This window comes from Podarcis gaigeae (genome assembly GCF_964106915.1).
Source record: "Podarcis gaigeae genome assembly, chromosome: 2".
Classification (NCBI taxonomy): domain Eukaryota; kingdom Metazoa; phylum Chordata; class Lepidosauria; order Squamata; family Lacertidae; genus Podarcis; species Podarcis gaigeae.
The window spans coordinates 112,168,870-112,193,428 of NC_139679.1; the positions used below are offsets into that span (position 1 = coordinate 112,168,870).

The window sequence follows — 24,559 nt, forward strand, 5'->3', positions numbered from 1 at the left end:
CCCATTTTATAACAGTTGATGTTTACACTGGGGGATTTCTAGCTAATAAATGTATTTCTGTCCTCTTCCTGTTCAGATGAGAAAATCAGATGGCAGGTCGTGTAGGAAGAAAAGTCAGAGAATGCAATGGGGGTACGAGGATGACTAAACTGGTTTGTGTACCAACCTGGTAGGAGTCAGTGTGTTCCTGGTTTAGAAAATGAGACACACAATATGATTGGCATTTTTTTTTTTTTAATAGGGGTCTGTTATGAGAAATGGCATGCATATAGTTCAGAGTGCCAAGCGTACGTTACAAAACTTAAAAGAGGCCAAATTATTACGGCTCATTTATTTTTAAGAACACCACTACAACAACAACCGTGCTTCTCCCATACTAGAGGCAATAGTAAATACTGAATAGCAAATAAATGGGAAAGGAAGTGAAGAGGAAATCAAATGCCTCTCACTGTTTTCTCTTTCAAAGGAATTGTTTCAGACGTTTGCCGCAATTTGTGAACGAGGCAAGGTATTTCTAAAAAAGGGACAAATGCCCTTGGGGGGAAAGGCACTGATTTTTTTAAATTATTATGCACCAACCGTTCTAGAGCAATGTAGACATTCTAGAGTGGTTTTTTCCAACCTTGGGCCTGCACAAGATGTTGGAGCGCAACCGCCGTCATGAACAATAGTCAGGGATGGTGGGAGTGCCCCAGGGTTGGGGAAAACTCTGCTAGAGCACCAAAAGGACCATCCTAAATTTTCAGGAAAAGACATGCATTCATGTATCCCAATCAGTCTCTCTCACACACAAATTTCTAAACTAACTTTGGCTTCAAAACTAACTTTGCATTCTTTGCTCAAGAGAGGAAGTCAGCGCCTAGAACGAAATCTACTTTGAGGCTTGACAGTGTGGCAGGAGGCCATTTCAGGAGACATTCCAGATTAAAAGGATTCCTGAGGACCTGCTAACCTAGATTTTCTAGAAAGGTTGCCACAACCTAATCCTAGTTAACGCAGAAGAGAACACCACATTCTAAAAACTCTCTGGACTGTACACTTCTGTACAGTTCTTCTGTAGAAGGAAGTATTATCCTTCTCCCCGGGAATTTTCGTTGCATGGAGGAAAACTGAACCACCCAGTTGTCAACTGCAGAATCAATCAAAGTGTTAAGTTTTGCATCTCAACTACTGTTTGTCTACCAGGCCATTGTTAAAGCACTTTTAAGCCTCACCGATCTCAACAGGAGAATGTTTCTTTAAAATGCTGAACTTAAAAGCACGATTCTTCTCCGGCTGCTAAAGTCAGTAGATCAGCCTTCCCCAATCCGGTGCCGTCCAGATGTTTTGGACTACGAGTCCCATCAGACCAAGACAGAGCAGCTGTGCTGACTGGGACTGGTGATAGTCCAAACATCTGGACAGCAGCAAATTGGCAAAGGCTGCTGTCAATTCTTTCAGTCTTGGAGGGGGAGCGAGAGAGAGAGCTCTTATGTCCAGATTACAATTGTAGTGATACAATGGAGATTAAAAAGATGGCTCCAGCAAACTAGAACTATTTTTTTTTAAAGTCCCCAATGATGCTTCTAGGGCAGGCATAGGCAGCCTTCGGCACTCCAGATGTTTTGGCCTACAACTCCCATGATCCCTAGCTAACAGGACCAGTGGTCAGGGATGATGGGAATTGTAGTCTCAAGGGCCGAAAGCTGCCTATGCCTGTTCTAGGGGCACCATTTTCTCGCCTCGGGAATGTGATGAGCGGCAATTTAAAACCACGGTTACAATAAAAAACTAGATGCCTCGCCTGTTTCCCCTCAAAATTGCAATACCGCCAAGAAGTCCTGCATGCCTGATTTAAAAAGCAAAAAATAAAAGACAAAAATTAGACAACCCCTTTCTTTAAGGCTCCTTAGTTAGAAAGCAGGGAAGTAGCAAGAGAGCCTCTTTCCCGACTAAGGCTTAGGAGGGAGAAGCTTGTTTAAAGGGGGGGGGGCTCTTCAGCTCGAATGCATTGGGTGGCCCATGACGGCAGAACCAGAGGGGGAAGGAACGAAGGCGTCCCCTTCATGGAAGGGGGGCAGGTACAGGGCAGCAAAGGCAGCGCCATTGTAGCCCTGGTGGGGTGGGCCCAGCTGGTGGTGGGCGGGGCCGAGCCCGGGGGGCGGAGCCTGGCGCACGCCATGAGGGAAGGGAGGCGGTAGAGCCGGCCCGTCGTAATCATCCCGCGATCCAGCCCCTAAGTTGCGCCTGCCCTTCTGGCGACGGTTGCAGAACCAGACGCGGACAACCTACAAGGTTGCGGACAAAGGGGGAGAAAAGAAGAAGACATATATAGGTTACTGCCAAGGCAACTTCCTCCGTCTTGACCCACACCTCCTTCCTGCCATTTCTTATCTCCCCAGAGGGTTCTGCAAGACCTTCTCTCTTGGGCATTGCAGAACAGGAACACAAGTCTCTTGGAATCACCCCCCAGACTCCTTGGCCTCAGTCCCCAACTCTAAAGTCGGGAGTGCTGGGACTTGTGTTGCTTGCATGTTTTGCTTGTTGAATAATAAACGTCAGAAGCTTTTTTTTTTTTTTTAAAGGCATTATTTTAACAAACAATATACAGTAATTAAATCTGCATGTTCAGATCTCGCCCCAGGTGTAGAACCCCAAGATTTGCAGAAACCATTTGCTGTACAGCCCCAAATGCTGCGATTTGGGTGTGAATTTTGCTTGTTTTTTGTCCCGTCCTTTTTTGAGTTATGTCTTTTTGGACACTGTAAGCCTGAGGAGTGGCTGTTGGTTTTTTAAAATTGATTTGTAAGCTGCTCTGAGGGCTTTCACAGCTGAAAGGTGGGAAATAAATGCTATGAATGAATGAATGAATGAATGAATGAGCAGTCATGGGGGCAGGCTAGAGACGGATATATTATAAATGGCAACAAATCAGTAGATAAATATTATACCCCACCCACAAAATACTGTAAGGAGCTTGAGCCCATCATGTTGGACTGGGCTCATTTTGATGGCGAAAGATTTATTTTTATTTTTGCCAGGAGTAGTGAAGTAGCAGGTGCTTAGGAAGGTGAAGAAAGATGGGTGTCACTCACATCCTTCTCCAGGCTGAGGTTATCAGCAATCTGCTCGATTTCGTCCACGTTGGGCTTGGGGCAGCGCAGGAAGTAAGACTCGAGGGTGCCCCGCACGCTGTTCTCAATGCTGGTACGTTTACGTTTCCGGGCTTGGATCATGGCAGACTCCATGGAGCACAGCTGCTGCACAAGGGATAGCCATGTTTGGTGACGCTGCCAAACCCACAACCCAGACCCACAACAACCCACCTGTCCCATCAGTGACTGGGCAGACTCTTCCACGCTCGTGTGCGCGCTCACTGGCATAGCCACAAGGAGGCGCTGGGAGCCTCGATAACCCCCTCCCGATTTAAGCCACGGTCAAATGACTCTGAAGTATATTCACCCTCTGGGCTGGCAAACCAACCAACATTGCTACGCCACCCTGATCGATAGCCATTTTGGCAAATCCTAGAGCCTCTTTTAGGATGCAGGTGGCGCTGTGGGTTAAACCACAGAGCCTGGGACTTGCCGATCAGAAGGTCGGCGGTTCGAATCCCTGCGATGGGGTGAGCTCCCGTTGCTTGGTCCCAGCTCCTGCCCACTTAGCAGTTCAAAAGCACCTCAAAGTGCAAGTAGATAAATAGGTGCCGCTCTGGCAGGAAGGTAAACGGAGTTTCCGTGTGCTGCTCTGGTTCTCCAGAAGCGGCTTAGTCATGCTGGCTACATGACCCGGAAGCTGTACGCCAGCTCCCTCGGCCAGTAAAGCGAGATGAGCACCACAACCCCAGAATCATCCACAACTGGACCTAATGGTCAGGGGTCCCTTTACCTTTACCTTAGAGTCTCTTTTACCTTTGATGTTCTACTCTGGTCCATTCTCCCCCTCTTCAATATCAGAATTGTCCACTGTGCTTCAATCTGTTCTAAGCCACCATTTACCACCATTTCTCCACATGTCCCCCACCACCAGCTTTCCTCACTCTTTAAATTCTGAAATGCTTCCCCTCTTTTCCTCTCATATACAGTGGTACCTCGGGTTACATACACTTCAGGTTACAGACTCCGCTAACCCAGAAATAGTACCTTGGGTTAAGAACTTTGCTTCAGGATGAGAGCAGAAATTGTGCTCTGGCGGCGTGGCAGCAGCAGGAGGCCCCATTAGCTAAAGTGGTGCTTCAGGTTAAGAACAGTTTCAGATTAAGAACGGACCTCCAGAATGAATTACTTAACCCGAGGTAGCACTGTACACCCTACATACCTGGCCTAACCCAACATGGGTCAACTTATGTTCTCAGCCCCCACTGGGCTGTTTTAGTTGTTGTTGCCATCCTCCTCAGGCTTAAGGTGTTATTTGCTTTCTTTAAAAGGATTGTACTTCTGCAAATATTGAGGCTGCCCCCAAAGCCCATGACACTTCTCTCTTGGGGACGGATGGTGGGATTTCTGCTAGGAAGGACCAGCACGGGGTGTACAATACACAATGTGAAGTTAAGATTTCCTAGTTCGAATGATTTTCTCCCCAAGTGATCGCCTCTGAGCTTTCTCCTCTTGGCGTTTAGGGAAGTTTTTAATATTTAATGCATTACTGTATTTTAATATTGTGTTGGAAGCCACCCAGAGTGGCTAGGGAAGCCCAGCCAGATAAGCGAGGTATAAATAATATTTATTATCATCATCATCATCATCATCATCATCAAGACCAGCCTTGGATTCATTTCCTCTCCCCTTACACACCACAAACTCACATTTGCCCAATTGTAGCTCTTCTTCTCCCACGGTATTGCAAACTCAACACACACATCCTTCCTCTGTTCTTGAAAGCTAAAATTCTGGTTAATAGTCTGTTCATCCTCCTTCTCCCTAACCTGGCACAGTCGCATCTCGGTCTCTAACTCGACTGCCAACATAATTTAGCTCTCCTATCACTCTGCCCACAACACTGGGCTGTTGTTGTTTTGGCTCTTTTATATTTTGTAAACAACAACAAGAACAAAAAACACCAAACCCTCAAATCAAGTGGCGTATAAATTTCATGAAATAAATAATAATAAGCAGATAGTCTTTTTCTAGTCAGTTACGGACTTCCCTTCTTTAGCATGGACTCCTTGCCTTACTTTCCAAAGCCTATCCTTGCTTCTTGTATCTCTGCCAGTGTCGGATTTACGTATAAGCTAAACAAGCTATAGCTTAGGGCCCCCCCCAAAAAAATTCACTATTAATATACTTCTTAAATTGTATTTCAGTTCAGCAGTTACTTTGATAAAATACATATTTTGTTCTGTGCAAATGGCTTTAGGTAACTATTAGGTCCATGAATTACCATACGGCATATGTTCAACACAAAAAACAGTGACAATTTGTTGTTGGCAAAGGATAGCTAGACAAACAAAGGGCCCCATTACCTTCAGTAGCTTAGGGCCTCATCAAACCTAAATCTGGCCCTGATCTCTGCCCATGACCTTCACCCCCTCAAAAAAAGTATCCGGGCCCCTTAAACAACTTCACCCAGTCTCCTTATCCCTGAACATTAAACTGCCCGCCTTGAGATGTGCAAATGGTATTCCTTTCACCTCCTTCAAATCCACTTTTCCTTCGTTGACTTTGTCATTTTCTCTTAAGCCTCACTCCCAAAACGTGATGATGAAGCCTTAAGATAGTACTTGTCCACAGTGCCCCTTAGATAACCTCATCTTTCCCTCCACTTATAAGTTACTGGCCCTGTATTTTTGCTGCTGTAGCAGCATCTGAAATTGGTTCTGCGGCCATTTGTTTTTATGCTGCATACTACCTTGATATTCCCATAATAATAATTTATTATTACCCTGCCTATCTGGCTGGGTTTCCCCAGACACTCTGGGCAGCTCCCAACAGAATTAAAAGCACAATAAAACATCAAATATTAAAAACTTCCCTAAACAGGGCTGCCTTCAGATGTCTTCTAAAAGTCGGATCGTTTGTTTATTTCCTTGACAGGAGGTTGTTCCACAGGGCAGGCGCCACTACCGAGAAGGCCCTCTGCCTGCTTCCTTGTAACCTCACTTCTTGCACTTCTATGACTGAAGGGTGGCTTATAGATTTAATACATTTTTATCACTGTTTTGGACTGTAATCTCTTTGGGGCAACGTATTTTAGAATGGACGAGTTGCATCGGACCAAATCATTGCATGTGGAAAACAACTTTTTTGAGTGCATGGCAACTATCCCTCCTTTTCCTTCCTCCTGGCGCCGCTGCACCCCTTAGATTTGCTCTAGGGTTTCTCCCTCTACTCTCTAGTATAATTTTTGGGAAGTGCAGGGAGTTAAGAGGGAAATGAATTCTGTTGTACTCGCAGAACAGTGTGTGCAATGACTTAGCTCAGGGGTAGGCAACCTAAGGCCCATGGGCTACAAGCAGCCCACGGGCGTCGTTTAACCAGCCCACAAGCCGCTCCCAAACCAAGCCACCTTCTTGGCGAGTCCCCGTGCGCTGTGCTAAACCGGCGCAGCACAGTGCAGGGACTCGCTTCCGTGGCGCTGGAAATCACAACTGCAGACAATTTCAGGCGTGCACACACTCGCACGCACGCAATCCGGTCCACAGAGGGATCTCTGCTGGAGTGAACCGGCCCAGGCAAGGTAAACCTTGCCGACCCCTGATTTAGATGGATATAATATAATTATAATAATAATTTATTATTTATACCCCGCCCATCTGGCTGAGTTTCCCCAGCCACTCTGGGTGGCTTCCAATCAAGTGTTAAAAACAATACAGCATTAAATATTAAAAACTTCCCTAAACAGGGCTGCCTTCAGATATCTTTTAAAGAGAAGATAGCTGCTTATTTCCTTCACATCTGAAGGGAGGGCGTTCCACAGGGCAGGCGCCACTACCGAGAAGGCCCTCTGCCTGGTTCCCTGTAACCTCACTTCTCGCAATGAGGGAACCGCCAGAAGGCCCTCGGCACTGGATCTCAGTGTCCGGGCTGAACGATGGGGGTATACAGCCTTCAGGTATACAGCCTAAGCTCTTTGGGGCAGAAGCCCATCAATATTGCCAAAGGAACTCTGCGCAGCCCCAGGCAGGGTGGCAAGCAATGGTTTGATAATAATAATTTAGCAACCCAGACGAAGACTTCTCCCCGGCCCCAGGGACACACCACTCAACTCCCTCCCTCCAGGAGGCTCACCTCCTGCAAATTCTCGTTGGAATCAGCCTCTTCCAGCCAGCGCTGGAGGAGGGGCTTCAATTTGCACATGTTCTTGAAGCTGAGCTGCAAGGCTTCGAAGCGGCAGATCGTGGTCTGGCTGAACATCTTCCCTGCGGGAGGGAGAAAAGAAGAAGACAGGCAAAAACCAGATTTGGGGACAGGAATGCAGGGAGTGCGCTAGAAGCAGAGGTAGGTAGGCAACGCGACAGGAACCATAACTCTGCATGATAATTGGGGACTTCCCAGGCTTTTTTCTGGCCCACGTAGGACCAGTCTGGATAGTTGGGCCTTGGTGAAGACTTGACGTTTTCATCCCCAAAAAGTTTTTGATTTGAGTTCCTACTGAAATGAGGCGGCATTTTAATGTTATGTTTTAATCTTGTTTTTAAGTTGTATTTCAATCAATTGTTTTATACCGGTGTTAGCTGCCCTGAGCCCGGTCTTGGCTGGGGAGGGCAGGGTATAAATAAAATTTAATGATAATAATGAAAAGCACAGCCTAGACTCAGATTGGAGGCAGCCCAAGATTGGTGGCAGCCATTCTTGTTCCGTTGCCTCCAAAGGAGGGATCCGTGATAACTCTTATGAGTTTTCACCACTAACCACAAGCTTATTTTTCCACCCAGGCCTTCCCCAGGGTTAGGGGGAAGCCTGGGAAGTGTGTCTAGAGGTCCTGGGCTGCCCAGTTGACAATACACCCCTCTAGGCCTCGCTGATGTGGTCCAAAGGAAAGCAGAGCAAGACATTTGGCACCAGCTTGGCTGCAGAAATTTTTAGAAAGAGCCATCCAACCATCTGTTGCAGGCATAGGCAAACGTGGCCCTTCAGAAGTTTTGGGACTACGATTCCCATCGCTCCCTGACCACTGGTCCTGTTAGCTAGGGATCATGGGAATTGTAGTCCCAAAACATCTGGAGGGCCGAGTTTGCCTGTGCCTGATCTGTTGCATGCTGACAGCTTCTGGGAGCCGCAGGTGAGAGATGAATGCAGGGGGGGGGGGGACCAACGGAAGAAAAACTACCCCAGAAGGAGCATGATGTTTCCCCTACCAGAGGCACAACCCCTCCTTTAACAACCCATCCACCACTAGTATATATGCACCTTGGCTTCAGGTAGAGAAAATATGCAACGTCCAGCCAAGGCATAGGCAAACTCAGCCCTCCAGATGTTTTGGGACTACAAATCCCATCATCCCTAGCTAAGAGGACCAGTGGTCATGGATGATGGGAATTGTAGTCCCAAAACATCTGGAGGCCCCAGTTTGCCTATTCCTGGTGCAGCCCAATAAGCATTTCCACCTGCTTGTCCCCATATCTGGAGGAGGGGGATAAGTTCATTGTGTTCAACTTGTTTCTGGATTCCCACGCTGAACACCTTAAAGGTCTCCTTTGTGGTATTATTATTATTTATTAATTAACACTGAAAAATACCCACCATACAGCAGACCCAGGGCCAGTCCCACGTCTGCCTGAGTAAAGCCCAGCGAGATTCTTTTGTGCTTCAGCAATTTGGCAAACTCTTCCAGATCCTCAGAGGTAGTAACAGGAACCTAGGGAGAAAGAAGGGAGAAAAGGTGGGCTTGGGTAAACAGAACAAGAACAAGGATGGCTTGTTTATGGGAAAACACATCAACACCACGGCCATCTCACCTCCACAGCAAGAGGTTGTAGCTGTCTTTCCCACTCAGGCCCCCAGGCCTCAAAGCCTAAACCATTGGTCACCAGTTAACCACCAATATTCCCCCAGGAAACCAATAAGACTTAGATTCTGACCCGTTAAGCCAGAGGTAGAGAACTTGTGGATGTGCTATTGAACTACAATTCTCATGAGGCCCACCGGAGCATCTGGGCTAAGCCGTCAGGTCTCATCAACTCTGTTCAACAGACAGGTCATATATAGTTGCATATATAGTGGAGAAGCCAGCATCCTAAGTTGTAATTTGGGGGGAAAGCACTAGAAGCATCCGTGGTAGCTATTTCAATTGCTTTTGTTTGATTTGCCCCTTGCAAACAGCTGAAAGTCAGCACATTTTTGGTAATAACCCTGATTTGCAATGGGGGTCGAATAATTTTGATTGCATCTCTCTCTCTCCCGTGTGTGTGTGTGTGTGTGTGTGTGACTTTTTGTGAATTAGAAGTGTACATTGCATATCAGAAGTTGATCACCAAAACACCTCAGGCTCTCAGCCCCAAATCTAATTTAGCTCTTAATAACGGAATATTGCTGCCTTGTTGTTGTTTTTTAGAGCATCTGGATACAAACATATTACAGGCCAGTCTTGACAGACTCTGGGGTTGTGCGCCCATCTCACTTAAGAGGCCCGGGGCCAGCGCTGTCCGGAGACACTTCCGGGTCACGTGGCCAGCGTGACATCGCTGCTCTGGCGAGCCAGAGCCGCACACGGAAACGCCGTTTACCTTCCCGCTGGTAAGCGGTCCCTATTTATCTACTTGCACCCGGAGGTGCTTTCGAACTGCTAGGTTGGCAGGCGCTGGGACTGAGCAGCGGGAGCGCACCCCGCCGCAGGGATTCGAACCGCCGACCTTTCGATCGGCAAGTCCTAGGCGCTGAGGCTTTAATCCACAGCGCCACCTGCGTCCCCTGGGACAAGGTTACCTGTATGAATAAACCTATTTCTCAGTGATGATACCACAATCCACATGGCAGCGTTTCTTGGCAGTCAGACCCGTTTTTCCACAGGGACAGATTAAGTAACTGAACTGAGTGTGTGTCTGAGGATACTTCCCAGACTGGTCTGCAATGGGCAGGTGCTGTGACAATGTGAGGAAAAGTTCCCCCCCCAGGGAAGAATTTTTCTTTGTGTACTGCTGCCACAGAGGATGACTAATCACTTAAAACTTGCAGTACTAGTCTTTAGCATATGTTATCTATCTTCAGACACCGATTAGATCTTTCTCCCAGTCTAGTCAAGCAAATAGCTTCTCTGATAAACTCATATCCTTCACAAATACCAGGGGAATCCAAACACATTGGTGTTTTGTTTTTGAACCAAAGGAGCTGATCGCCTTAGCCTTGGGCCAGAATCAAATGGTTGTCTGAATGTGTCCGTCTGATGGCCCATCAGAGCTGATCACAACCCTTCCCAGAAAAAAAAAGGGTAGGACAGAATGAGGAACCCCATTTTCCAACTTCATATTTTATTTTATTTTTAAAAATGTTTTCTAAAGTGCATTATTTGAGTGATTCTGTTACTTCGATCAACTAAAAATGGAACAAAATAGGGACAAGATTTGGGGGGGGGGATGAAGTACAAAAAATAAACTGTAGTAAGTTAAGCTTCTAGGTTCTATTCCAAGATGAAGAATAAAAAAAATGTAAAACCTGGGCATGAGAGATTTTCTCTGCTGGGTGCTCAAATAATTTGGCCAGCTTTGGATATTAGTCTGCTCTTCTCCATACATCAAGGTGAAATTTGTTGTAACACCTCAGGCAACCAAATGTCTTGAAGCAGCCCTAGGAGCCACAGAACCACCTGAGATGCTTCAACGCTTATCTAAGAACTGGGAAAATTCAGGAAAATCTAACATCCGTTAAGACAGGGGCTCCCAAATTTTCTTCCTCACAGACCACTTGAAAACTGCTGAGGGTCTTGGTGAAGATTTGTCTGCTTGTTGTTATCAACTGCAACGCACTGCCAATGTATGTAACATTTGCTGCCAGAATTCTAATCGCAAAAGGCTGGAAGGGAGAGTATATTCCATCTAAATAAGAATGGCAAAACAAAATAAGAGAGTACACTGAGCTGGTGAGATTATCAGCAAGGTTAAGAGATGTTCCAGACTGCAAGAAGATCAGAGGTATCCATTCTTAAGGAAATTAGCCCTGAGTGCTCACTAGAAGGACAGATCCTGAAGCTGAGGCTCCAATACTTTGGCCACCTCATGAGAAGAGAAGACTCCCTGGAAAAGACCCTGATGCTGGGAAAGATGGAGGGCACAAGGAGAAGGGGAAGACGAAGGACGAGATGGTTGGATAGTGTCTTCGAAGCTACCAGCATGAGTTTGACCAAACTGCGGGAGGCAGTGGAAGACAGGAGTGCCTGGCGTGCTCTGGTCCATGGGGTCACGAAGAGGCGGACACGACTAAACAACAACATGTGCCAAGAGCCTTTTATCCATCACCAGCTACTTGGGTTTGTCCTCACACACTTTAGCATTAAAGAGAAAGGATTCTAGGGCAGGCGGAGCATCTGATTTTTAAATTGGAGATGTGTGTGTGTGTGTGTGTGTGTGTGTGTGTGTGTGTGTGTGTCAAAGCAAGCACTGACAGAATTCTCATTGCTGGTGCCTCTTTTTAGCCTGAACTTGAAGCACCCCAAAATAAGGACTGAGGTTCACAAGAGCATGCACAAAGCCCTGTGCAAGGAAGTAGACAGGGTTCCTGCTCTGCTATCTTTCACCCCTCACCAGCCCAAAGAGAGATTACAAGAAGCAAAGGAGATTAACAAGACCTCAAAGACATGTAACAGGCTATGCACCATTCTTTGACTCAAGTTTTGCTCTGGGTGTTGTTCCCAGCCTTCTGCTATTCAACAGTGTACTTCCCCCATCTTGCCACAGACGGTCATGCTGCAGTCCCTAGGCCAGGGATAGCCAACACGGTACACTCCCATGTGTTGTAGACTCAGCTCCTATCAACCCAGCCAGATTACGACCAGGGATGATGGGAGCTGTAGTCTGTTTGGAGGGTCCCACATTGGCTACCCCAGATTGGTTGAAGGAACCCTCTTTCTTGGTGCCAATCTCCCACACAATTAAGGGCTGGGATTTCTTCCATTGTCAAAAGACCTGGAGTGTCTAAGACAGGCATAGACAAACTCTGCCCTCCAGATGTTTTGCGACTACAGCTCCCATCATCCCTAGCTAACAGGACCAGTGCTCAGGGATGATGGGAATTGTAGTCTCAAAACATCTGGAGGGCTAAGTTTGCCATAGCACTACATTAAGAAGTGCTATGATGCCACTTTAAACAGCTATGGCTTCCCTCCAAAAATTATGGCAGCTGTAAAGATGTTGTTAAGGATGCTGAGAGTTGTTAGGTGACACACACACACACACACACACACACACACAAATTCTCCTCACAGAGCTACAATTCCCAGAGTGGTTTAACAATCAATCCCTCTTTCCAGGAAAAGCTAGGAAATGTAGTTCTGTGAGGGGGGAATGGGGATTTCCTGACACAACTGTCAGCACCCATAACAAATGACAGCTCCCAGGATCCTTTGGGGGAAACCATTACTCTTTAATAAAGCGCTGTCGTAGCGCTTTAATTAAATGCGTGAGGTGAATGTGGCCAAAGCCAGATTTTTTTATGCAAAGACGGATCAAAAAAGGCTGGAGAGATACAGGAAAAGTCGAGCGCAGTAACAGTAAATCAGATCAGTAGTTGGGTTCCTATTGAGGGTATTTGTCAAGCCAACAGGACGGTGACAAAGGACTGAGGGTTGGCGCGATCGTTCTGTGATATTATGGCAGTGGACAAAGATGTAATGTAACTTTGGAATGAATGTGTAATAAGAACAAGAAGTAATAGTAATTGTGGTTAGAGGTACCATTTCCCTCCCACCCAACTTTCCCATTTTTAAATACAAGTCAGGATTTTGGAACCTGAGAAGTAGCAGCAGAGCCATTCCCCTGCGCTCCCCGCCTCAAAACACACACACAAAAAAAACTAGGGTGGGGGGGAAAAGAGTGAAAAACCAGCTTAAAAGCTGTAGCTTGATCAGCACAGCAGGGTAAACAGCCTGAAAGATGAGCTGGGACCCTTCTCATGCCCCCCCCCCCATACCGGCAACATCATCAGTGAAAACCTTTGCCTTCTGACAATTTTGCCTTCTTCTAGAAAAGGTGGTGTTGTCCTCCCCCCTTCAGAAAGAGCAAAAGTAGATTAAAAGGGTCTTTTGTGTTCCCCCACCCATCCCACTTCCATTGATCTTTGGGCAAGGGAACAGATATTGACTGGACCCAAGTGCAGATACCTCTGGGCAGGGTTCGGCTTGCATTGCAGATAAGATTTTTTGCACCCAATAAAGAATACCTGTTCCGCAACACTTCTATAATCGCCCCCTTTTTAGCATTTTTAAAATATTTATTTGGTGCAGGTATGAAATCACTTCTGGAGCAGGCTGGCCAAACAGCCGCATAGCTGCAAAGGCCCTCAGATCTCCTGGAGATCACAGGAGACGATTTTAGCATAACAAGTCAACTGTGCCTCCAATACAGTTATTTGAACTGCCTCGACATAAGGTTGCCACCGCTATTTCTGGCCTTAGGACTGTTCCTCTTCTGAAAGCCGGTTGGCGTTCAAAGCTTCTCTGAATTTCAGGAGTGTGAAAAAGTTCGGCGAGAAACAGCTATTGGTGACATTTATACAGCTGCCAAACAACCTTGTGGATATATAATCCATTTATGAAAATGCAATAAAAATGGTCAGCAGAGAGATAAACTCAGTTTCACAGCATGACTTAAGATGTAAACAGTGGGCTATAATTCAAAGAAGGTGCTGGCAGGCCTCTTTGGGGAGGGTTTTCCACAAACGGGGTGCCACTACCAGGAAGGTCCTCACTCAAGGCCATTTTCCCCTTTTTTCCATACTTGTTTCAGGATTTAAAGCCATATATCCTGCACAGGCGACCATGACCTCTCCTGAGATAGGAGAATTTAGGTATAGGCCTACCCAGTAACATCAGTAAAATACCTCTGAGCACATACAGAGTGCATTTTCTCAACCACTGCCAGTTCCCACACATATCTGGGCTCCTAGGAAGCCTGTAGCCTCACATGGCAATAGCATCCTTTCTTATACAGTGCTACCTCGAGTTAGAAACGCCTCAGGTTACAAACGCTTCAGGTTACAAACTCAGCTAACCTGGAAGAGTTACCTTGAGTTGAGAACTTTGCTCCAGGATGAGAACGGAAATCGTGTGCCGGCGGCGCAGTGGCAGCAAGAGGCCCCATTAGCGAAAGCCTGCCTCTAGTTAAGAACAGTTTCAGGTTAAGAACGGACCTCCGGAACGAATTAAGTTCATAACTAGAGGTACCACTGTAGTCTGGAGGCAAGCACATGATTATAGATGTCATTTTTATTATTTTTACTTTAAAAACGTCATTTTCTACGAGGTAGAACGACGTTTATTCCCAAGCATTAGGGTAGGAGAAAACTGCCTTTAAATTCGAAGCACCATTGCATGAATGAAGAAAATTTCAAATGCAAAATGGAAGTGCCTAGAGCCCTTTAAAAAAAAAAATCAGGATTGAGAAACTTTTTTTGCTTGATTTTTGCTCTCAATGCTTCTGGAACGTAGAAGCAGATGCAAAGAACAGAATGGGGAGGAAGAGAAACTGTGTGCCCCCCCAACCGAAGTAATTAATGCATAAAGGTAAAGGACCCCTGACAATTAAGTCCAGTCGCAAACGACTCTGGGGTTGTAGCGCTCAAGTCGCTTTACAGGCCAAGGGAGCCGGTGTTTGTCCGCAGACAGTTTTTCCGGGTCATGTGGCCAGAATGACTAAGGAATCAAAACAGGGAAGAACGGCGACAGCACAGGGCACAGAAGGGCTTTGCATCCCTTCCTCTACTTTGAGTGCAGTGACCATGGGAGACGTTGAGAAGGGCAAGGAAATTGGTGTTCAGAAGGGTTCACAGTGCCACACAGCTGGAAAGGGAAGCAAGCACAAAACTGGCCCTAATCTACATGGTCTTTTTGGCCAAAAGACCGGTCAAGCCGAAGGTTCCTCTTGCATGGAAGCCAACAAAAGCAAAGGTATAACCTGGGGAGAAAATACACTGCTGGTTTACTTGGAAAACCCCAGGAAGTACGGTATATTCCAGGAACTAAGATGACATTTGCTGGCATTAAGAAGAAGGGGGAGAGGATGGGTTTAATAGCATGCCTTAAGGAGGACACTTCTAACTAATGGCTTCTAATGCCTTATTTCACCTTACAAATGGAAATGACTCTCTGATGAGATTGGTTTTTAAACTTTCCGTTTTTGCATGTATTATATTGCAACAACGTCAAAAATCCTTCAGCCAGAGAACTTTGATCACGGATGGTTCTTAACGTATGTACTTATCCTTGCATTATAATTTATAGAATTGAATGAGTACAGTCAGGGTGACTCTAGTGTTTCCTGATCATGTAATTAAAAAAACGACAACCCCTCTCTGTCAAAAAACAAAAAGCAGGACAAATAGCTTTATTGGGATCAACCGAAAGTTAATGATCAAACTAGACATCAAATTTTGCAGGGCTCCTCTTTGGACTGGATGTTATGTTCAACAAAACTGATAAAAGGAGGGAAAGACTCAGGGGAATGACTGAAAAGGCTCATTGTAAGCCATGGTGCGATTTATGAAGAAAACGCAATTTCAGAACTCAAAACAGAAATTTACTTTTGCGAATCACGAGATGATATGGGATTGTGGTGTCATGTGAGGGGAAGAGAGACAGACAGACAGAGAGAGAGCAACCATTTGTACTAGACCCTCAAAAATGATTATTAGACCTTGATTCAACTCAAAAGCGACTTCAGAAACTGTAAACCTTATTGAGTGTCAGAAATGGCACTGCACACACACGCAGAGAATAAGTTAAGAGGACATGGTGGGAAAGACCTGATCCCATCTGACAGGACATTTAAAGTGGAAAACATTTGCAGGACAAATATCCAGCATTGCTCTTTATAAGTTTTAACCCCACTGCCAATCAGTTGTGCTGGATGATTAGAATTATGGTATGGGGGAGGAGAGGAAAATGCCCCTGCCTTTCACCATGCTCAGAATTATAAACTTCTACAATCCACTTCTGCTTAGTCCTTAGCTTGGAGACTTAGAAAAACCACCCCCAACACCAAAAATATGAGATATGGGGCAGACGAGATGAGAAGAAAAACCACTTGCACTTAAAAAAAAAAAAGCACAGTTCCTTCCACCTACAGTTTCTCATTTATACTGTAGAAACAAGATGAGTTCCACAGAGAATATATAGGAATGGCCATGCAGTCACCTGCAAAAGAAGATGATATGTGCCATCTGGCTGTGGGCTGTAAAGTTTTCAATAGGAAAGATCTTGAGCTTGGAGAGTTTATCAGTGATCAATGCCCCTGGGCCACAGCAACTTTCCATTTTAAACACAAGCGGAAATAAGCAACATTGATTGCTTTTGCACAAGTGGATATTAAGGAGAAGCTTGCAGAGATGACGGGGATAGAACGAACTACATATCTAGATATCCAACAGGGATTGGAATGTGTTTAAAGGATACTTGCAAAACCATATTGAAAAATCAGAACTCAGAAAAATCAGAATAAACAAGTTCCGTTTTAAATACTGAAATACTAAATAAGATGCATAACAATGTGTAATAGAAAAAGAAGCATGAAATTAGGTTCAAGGTGTGTGAAAGAAAGTAATAGAAGTGGAAAGAAATTGCAATTGAGTAGATTGGAAGTCAAACACAAAGGTGGGGTGAGGGGTGGTGGATGGGAAAAGGAATTATCTGTGGGACTGAATGTAGGTATGTTTGAACATTTTTAAGGATTGTATGAAATGTATGTTTGTATGCTTGTATATTCGCAATATGTGTGTATTAATGCTGAATTATTTTAACAATAAAAACTTTTTTAAAAAAAATAGATATCCAAAATCTTCAGTGGACTCTGGCACTAAGTTTTCAGATGTGTCCTTGGAATAAAAAATATATATAAGCTAAGGAATTCCTCCCGGCAACTCTGAGGCCACAAGTAAGTATCTCTATAAGCCACATAATGAGGGCAGGTTCCTAGAACTGAAGGGGGCCTCATAAGTCATCTTGTTTAACACCCTGCTAGATACTGGAAATTGAGAAGTAGAATATAACATCACAATAAGGGCTGTCTCTGCTTGGAGACCACCACTGAGGGAGAGTTCATTACTCCTCTAGGAAATTGCTGAACTGCTCCATTAACACTCAAGGAAAATCTCCCTCCTATAAAAGCCTATAGGCTCTTGTCTTCTCCCTCTGGGGCAGCAGAGAACAAGTTTTTGCTCTTCAGATATCTGATGCATGTCCCACCCAGAGATAGTTTTGTTACTACTGTCAAACCAGGTACACACCCTGTCCTCAGCTCAATCACTACCTCCTCTAGTTTAGAACTCTACATTTGAATAATTTTCTGCATCCCTGTCTTCTGAGGTTTCGGCTTTCCTTCTCAGCTTTGTGCCATCTGCAAACTGATAAAGATTCCCTCTATCCCTTCTTCTAAGTACTGTAGCCACTGATAAGAACATAAAAGTATATCAGATCCAGGACTCATCACCCCAAACGAACCCCCCCCCCATTTTGCTCTTCTAAGTTCTTCAACAATCTTTGAGGACAGTTTCCCAATCATTTGTGAATCCACTGAACAGTAATATCTTCCAGCTCACGCTTAACAAAAACTTTTTGTCAACTGCTTTGCTGAAAACAAGATAAATTGCATCAAGCAGCGTTCCCACAATCTGCTAAGTTAATAACTCAATCAAAAAAGTGATTAACCTAGCAGGAGCCAGCATGGATTTGTCAAGAATAAATCATGCCACACTAATCACTGTGTTGTTATCAAGATGCTTCTAATCTCTCCTAAACTGTTGGCCTGCGAACACCTGGGGAAAAGGAGAGTTCAAGTCACTGCCTCTCAGCTTAACCTACCTCACAGGGTTGTTGTGAAGATTAAATGAGAAGGGGGAGAACCACACACACCACCACCAGCCTCTTGGAGATGAAGGTGGGATATAAACAGATACAGCTATTAGCCATGAGAGCTAGGCAGAACCTCCACATACAAGGGAAGCCTACCAGTGGATACCAGTTGTTGCCAACTAACAAGGAGGGCTGCTGGATTCATGCCCTACTTATGAGCTTTCCAGAGCGCCTGTCTGGCTGCTGCTGGCAAAAAATGCTAACTAGATGGACCTGATCCAGCAGAGCTCTAGTATGTAATAAAATCAAGTAGTTGTTGGAGAACCCAGAGCTTACATTCTGAAGAGAAAGTACTGGGGTTCAAACCTGCCCAGAAACACCATCATCTAACCTTGCAACCCTATGGGGGTGACATGCAGAATATGTAACCATCGTGCCTCATGCATGCAATTAAGTACAGTATAGCCCAACCACAACACTGCTTGAAGTAGAAAACGGTCAACCAGCGGCTAGAGGTTTTTTAGACTTGAACCAGAACAGTTCAGATCCCTGCGCAAACCCTGAAATCTCATCTCCGAGGTTATTCCTGGTAGTTACCACCAAGCCCTTTGCATTTTAAGACTAATACGAACACAGACTCTGTGGCTTTAACCATGTCCCGGTCTTCCTCTCCCCCAGACAGACCACCTTTTGCTTTAAGACCTGTGGCATGCTGAAAACGGACATAGATATTCACTTCCTATTTCATACAATAGCTATGGGGTACCCAATTAAGTTGACAAGACAGGACAATACTAGCTAGCAATGTGGAAACTAGGCGTGTCCATTGCACCATCTACTTGTTGAACACTCTCCATATTTCCCTTTCCGTAATTCTTATCCTCTCTCACCATCCATCTGTAGGGCTGGGAATCCAAAATCTTGTAGAAAGCGGCTGCCAGCCCGTGTAGGTAATACTGAACTAGACGGGCTCGACTCTGCAGAAGGCTGTTTCTTATGTCCCTCACTCTTCCCCCTGGGGTTCCCAGACTCACAACAGCATCCTTACCTCATCTCCGCTGCCTCCGCCACCATCCTCCTTGACTTCTCCAGAGGCTGCCTGCCCACCTGGGCTGCTGCTACCATTACTCTGGGGACTGGTCTCCTCGCTGCCGGTCAGGCTGCCCAGATCATCATCCTGGCTAGCGGGGCTGCTGGAGCGCTGGGGCTCCTCGCTGGGTGAAGCAGTTCCACCGCTATCTCCAGGTGCAATGGAGGGCGAGGGGTTTGGCACAAGGCAGCCACCTGCCCAGGTGTGCACATAAGAGGGCCCTGGCTGCTCAAAGTCAGGCTCCACTTTGATGTCAGGTTTGGGGCCTTGGCAAGCGGCTTCCCCGGGCTGAGGGACCCCATAAGCCCCCATCATCACCCCGGGGTGGTGACTCCAGGCATCTCCAGCAGAGAAGGGGTACCAAGTCCGGGGAGCTTCTCCTCCGCCAGGGTGGGACTCAAGCATCCCTCCCGGAGGCCCGTAGTCAGGCCTGAACCCAAATCCCTGCCCAGGGGCTGCCCCACTGAAGGCTTCAGGCAAGAAGCCTCCACTAGCTTCATGGTGAGGAACAGCAGGGATGTTGCCAAGGTGAAGCCCTTGGACAGCGAAAGGGTAGGGGCGATCTAACTCTCTGCCCAAGTGCCCAGCCATGGCAAACTTGGTTGTTTTCTTTTTTCAGAAACTCAAAAAGTGTCCAGGAAGCAGAGTTATTGCTTTTAATCCAAAGGTGGGAACCCAGGTGTGGATAAACTGATGCTAGCAGAAGTTCAGAAAGTCCAAAGAAACGCAGCCCCTAAAAACCTTCCTAGGTCTTCTTCCCCAAATCAGATTTTTTCTTCAGCTCTTACAGCCACTCAAAGGATGTTGCCACCACCACAGAGAGACCCCCTAAATGGAAGCCAACTTTAGTAGCACTCACAGTTCGGTCAATCAGGCCCGGGGGTGAAGAGGAAAAAAATAGAGAAAGCTGGAAGGAAAAAAAAGCTGAGAAGATCTGAACAACCAGCTGGCCAGCAGCTAATTATTTTTAAAAAGTTAGCAGACTTGGTGCATCCAAGTCTGGGTCCAAGAATCCCGGTGCAAAGTGAGATGTGAGGAAAGGGTGCAGAATAGATCCGCTCTGTCTATAGGTTGAAGTCAAGGTGTGCAGCTGGCTGAAGAGACCAGCCAACGATGCAAGGTCCCCAAAACCCCGAAGTGGTGAGAAGTGTCCCCAGACGCCCAGCCAAGGCAGAAGCTGCAGCGCTTCTCCGCTCTGACCTCCACCGGTGGGGCGGATTTGAAAGCCTATGGGGCCATCCTGAAAGCTGCCCCGCCCCTCCGGCTTAAAGAGATCCTGCGCGCCCACCCCTCCTGGCTGCCAGGTATTGGTCAAAGGGGAGTAGATCGGGAGTGAAGACCCCCGCCCTCCCCTCCCCCTCCTCCCCAGCTTCAAAGGGCCAGCAGCCCCCCAACCACCGCCAATGCCATGGGCCCAACAAAGCTCAGCAGGGCCCGGCCATTCTGCAGCCCCATATGGCCCATTCAGACCTAGACAATAGAGCTCGGGCCTCTACCCCTGGAGGGGGGTGGGGGGGGGAGAGATGGCCCTGAGAGAGGGGCAAAGGATCTGGGGGGCTTCAAAGCCAAAGGGAGGAGGAGTTGAGAAGGCTCAAAAGAGGGTGCCCTGTTGGATGGGAGGAGGTGGGTGGGCGCTTTTGGGGTCCCTGGGAGGGTTGGAAGGGAACATGGGCCATGGAGGGCTGGTTCAGGAGGGAAGGGGTTAATATTAATTAATGGGTTATGAACAGGGACACTCTCATTTTCCTACTCATATTGAAATACTGCCCCTCAATGACGCCAAACCTGGATAAGCTAAACAAGCTGTAGCTTAGGGGTCCACTCTCTTGGGGGCCCCAAAAAAAATTAAAGGGAAAAAAACCTGGATGTACATTTCCAAAAATATTACATATTTTGTTATGTGCTTTAGATACCTATGAGGTCCATAAATTGCCATATAGCATATATTCAACACAAAAAACAGCAGCAATTTGTTGTTGACAATAAAGGGCCCCCCTTACCTTCAGTAGCTTAGGGCCTCATCAAACCCAAATCCGGCCCTGGGCCAAACCCAGATTCACAAAATGTTTAGGGTTATGCATACCCCAGGAAAAAAGCATTGGTTATGAACAATGGCCAGCAGAAATACCATCATTTCTTGGTTTCTAGGGGGAACAGTGGTTGACGATTTTCTTTATAATAGAGCTCTGTCAATGGCAGGCTGGCAGACAGAGGTTCAACAGGTAAAGGTTTCCATTTCATTCACGAGTAGGAGGATCTGTGGCCCTCCAGAAGATTTTGGTCTACAATCCCCATCCATCTGTGACCATTGGGCCTGCTGGCCAGGGCTAGCAGCAGTTGGGGGTCAGACACCACCGGGAGGGCCACAGGTTGCCTATCCCTGATTTGGCTGCCCCTCCAGTCTGGGGGAATGGGTGTCTTGGAAGTGTTGCCTAGTGGCCGAAGGTGGGAGTGTCAGGGCAAAGCAAGCTTGTTTAGTAAGGCATGCATTTATTGCATTCATATCTCACTTTTTCTCTAAGGAGCTCAAGGTATTTTGCGTGGGTCTCCCTGTGTTATTCTTACAACAACCTTGTGAGGTGGGGAAAGTGATTGGATCTGGGTCAGCCAGCAAGTTTCATGTGTAAGTGGGGATTAGAACCCAGGACTCCTCAAGTTCTACGCCAACGCTCTTAACCACTGCACAGATGGGAGCCTGCTGGAATTGTAGATAAAATTTAAGCACTTTTAATTTTTATTTGGTACAGAATAAAATAGACAATTAAAAGAAAAACCATTTCCCATCCTCTGCAACCATGCAATAAATAAAAGAATAAAAAATAATTGCCATTTTAATAATAATAATAATGTGCCATGTTGTCCGAGAAAACAGATAAAATTCTGCAGCTAGGACGTAAACAAAATCCATTCCTGAATTATTGCCAGGCTGTTTATTTTTTGCTAATGTTTTAGGTCTCTATTGATCCCAATTTGGATGAATGAAAACAATTGGTCTCTTCTGAACTGCATCTTCCTTCCCATGAATCTCAATAGCTGGGTAAGCTTAAAAAGGTAAAGGGTAAAGGGACCCCAAGAGCAATTTCTTTCATGGTTTGTGTAGGCGAATTTGCTAACAACTGTAATGGCAGCAACTACAGCCTAACAGCACATCCTATACATGTGTTCTCAGAATTTATAATTGAGTTTAAAAGAGGTGGATAGATTTGGAGCCTTGCTCTTCAGTATATCTATCTGAGATTGCAGGAACATAACAAAAATGAAAATGACTCAATATAATTTCAATTTGCTACCTAATTGGTGGGAGGGGGGAATTCCATTCAACAATTAAAAAAAAAAGAGTATATAATTCATAAACATTAAATCAGTACATTCCCACAGTACAAACATTTCAGCTGCAGGTGTGAAGCCCAGCCCTGTGCGTGTTTACTCAGAAGTAAAACTTACTGAGGCTGCAGTTCTAATCCCACTTACCTGGGAGTAAGTCCCATTGAATTCAGTGGGGCTTACCTTTGAGTAGTCATGGCTAGGTTTGCAGCCTGAGTTCCTGTCAGTGAACAGAGAGGAAATTTAAGAAAAAGATGACCGGGGTGGGTGCAGCCATGATAGAGGTATATCAAATTATGTATGAGTGTGAAGAATTTGGACATAAATAATTTTTTGTCTCCCATAATAATGGAGCTTAGAGTCTTGTTTCCAAACAATAGTATGCAATCCTGGGCATATCTGTTACTTCTGCTTCTTGGCTTGATATTTGCCCAAAGATGGAAAGAATACAACAGTCCTGACCATAGAACAATGGCAACAAAAACTATTGGAATATGCAGAAATGGCGAAACTTACCGAAATAATAAGAAATTAAGACGAAATATTTAATAGATAGTGGAAATCATTTAGGGTATATTTTCAGAATCCTTGTAAACAGATTAAATCATTAGCAGGATTGATGTAAAGACATACAGTGACATAACAATTATTGAAAGAAATAAAATAAATAATAATTAGGTTTAACTTGGAAATGCAGTAAAAGTATTATAAATATAAGCATAAAAAAATGTCCAGTAGCACCTTATAGACCAACTAAGTTTGTTCTGGTATAAGCTTTTGTGTGCATGCACACTTCTTCAGATACAACTTAGTTGGTCTATAAGGTGCTACTGGACATTTTTTTATTTTTTTCATTTGTGCACAAATGAATACAAGCTTAAAGCATTTGCAGACAATATGGTATTAACATTAGAAGAACCTCAGACCAGTGTAGTTGGAACACTGGAAGTAATTGAAGAGTTCGGGCAATTGGCAGGTTTCAAATTAAATAAAGCCAAAACAAAAATGTTGGTCAAAAATATGGATCAAAAACAAATTGAAGATTTACAAAATAAAATAGAAATTATGGCAGTGAAAAAGATTAAATATCAGGGCATACAGTTGACCTCTAAAAATATCAATTTATTTAAGGATACCTGCGTCAGACCAACACGGCTACCTACCTGAATCTATAAATATAAGCAGCTGCAGAAAGAGGGGGAAGGAGGTCGAAATGAGATATTGAAAATATATGCGGAAAATGTTACGTTTGTTGTAAAATGGAAAATGATAAATGACATGTTAAAAGAAGGAAAGAATTAAATTAAAAACTGAGAGGAAGCCTGCACATAGAATCAGCCTTTGAAATTGAGGCTTTGCACAGTGTGTCTTAACACTTCCAGTTAAGTGATTAGGTGATATCTAAGTTACTGGGTCCCTTTAGTAAAGGTAAAGGGACCCCTGACCATTAGACCTAGTCATGACTGACTCTGGGGTTGCGGTGCTCATCTCGCTTTATTGGCTGAGGGAGCCGGTGTACAGCTTCCGGGTCATGTGGCCAGCATGACTAAGCCGCTTCTGGCGAACCAGAGTAGCGCACAGAAACACCGTTTACCTTCCCTCTGGAGCGGTACCTATTTATCTACTTGCACTTTGACGTGCTTTCGAACTGCTAGGTTGGCAGGAGCAGGGACCGAGCAACTGGAGCTCACCCCATCACGGGGATTTGAACCGCCGACCTTCTGATCAGCAAGCCCTAGGCTCTGTGGTTTAAGCTACTGGATGTGACCTCTAAGCTACTGGATGTGACCTCTAAGCTGCCTAAACCCAGGCAACTCCAAGAAAATGGGCTCCCCCCCCCATTTTTATACCTTACGTGATAGGCTAAGCTGAGACAGAATGCCTGGGCCAGGAACTTTTGCAGAAGGGCAGGCAAAATAAGAGTAAAATAAAATAAAAAGTTAGAAATGAGTATAAGGCGCATTACTGTATATCTTCCTGTGCTGCAGTGTGACTATTGATTTCTCACTTTTAAGTCTCTCCCTGTGGAGCGTAGAGCAATATTTATGGAGGTAATCCTTGTTTTAGACTTGCAGGAGTGTGTGTGTTTGACTAGCCAAAGGTGCCGCCAGCCAAGAAGCATCACAGGCCGAGGAGGGATTTTGAATCCTGTTCTCACTAGTCGATACTGTAACCACAACTACACTACCCTATCCCGGATTACACCCTTGTTTATCCATATCTGTTGGTTTTAAT

The 24,559-nt window shown here is 45.4% G+C and overlaps 1 protein-coding gene, 1 long non-coding RNA gene and 1 pseudogene across 9 annotated transcripts; 2 read left to right on the forward strand and 1 right to left on the reverse strand.

Moving 5' to 3' along the window:
- Window positions 1–232: 232 nt before the first annotated feature.
- On the reverse strand, window positions 233–24,309 carry POU5F1 (POU class 5 homeobox 1). Of its 7 annotated transcripts, none has more exons than XM_083725192.1 (5): window positions 24,291–24,309; window positions 8,661–8,775; window positions 7,206–7,336; window positions 3,075–3,239; window positions 233–2,267 (listed from the first exon to the last, which is right to left on the reverse strand). In XM_083725192.1, exons 3-5 carry the CDS (start codon window positions 7,329–7,331, stop codon window positions 1,977–1,979), a joined length of 582 nt encoding a protein of 193 aa, XP_083581318.1. In that variant the 5' UTR covers window positions 7,332–7,336; window positions 8,661–8,775; window positions 24,291–24,309; the 3' UTR covers window positions 233–1,976. The 7 variants fall into 7 exon arrangements, with proteins under 7 accessions (XP_083581318.1, XP_083581317.1, XP_083581316.1 ...); XM_083725191.1 differs by lacking the exon at window positions 24,291–24,309 and adding an exon at window positions 13,363–13,593; XM_083725190.1 differs by lacking the exon at window positions 24,291–24,309 and adding an exon at window positions 11,254–11,447 and having other exon boundaries at window positions 3,075–3,236.
- On the forward strand, window positions 14,812–15,181 carry LOC310838083 (cytochrome c, testis-specific pseudogene; annotated as a pseudogene). Its single transcript has one exon. The product of its transcript is annotated as a cytochrome c, testis-specific pseudogene (transcript).
- On the forward strand, window positions 19,639–23,047 carry LOC310838259. The gene is made up of 3 exons (XR_014560861.1): window positions 19,639–20,304; window positions 21,953–22,037; window positions 22,762–23,047. It is a non-coding gene; the product is annotated as an uncharacterized lncRNA (long non-coding RNA).
- Window positions 24,310–24,559: the final 250 nt, after the last annotated feature.

Bases quoted from the DNA above. Each gene is read 5' to 3' on its own strand.
- POU5F1 (XM_083725187.1), bottom strand. From the start codon at position 7,972: ATGTCTTGCTCTGCTTTCCTTTGGACCACATCAGCGAGGCCTAGAGGG. The intron at 3,240-7,205 runs GTGAGCCTCCTG...TCCCTTGTGCAG, and splicing joins CCAACGAGAATTTGCAGGAG to CAGCTGTGCTCCATGGAGTC. The intron at 2,268-3,074 runs GTGAGTGACACC...GCAACCTTGTAG, and splicing joins ACCTCAGCCTGGAGAAGGAT to GTTGTCCGCGTCTGGTTCTG.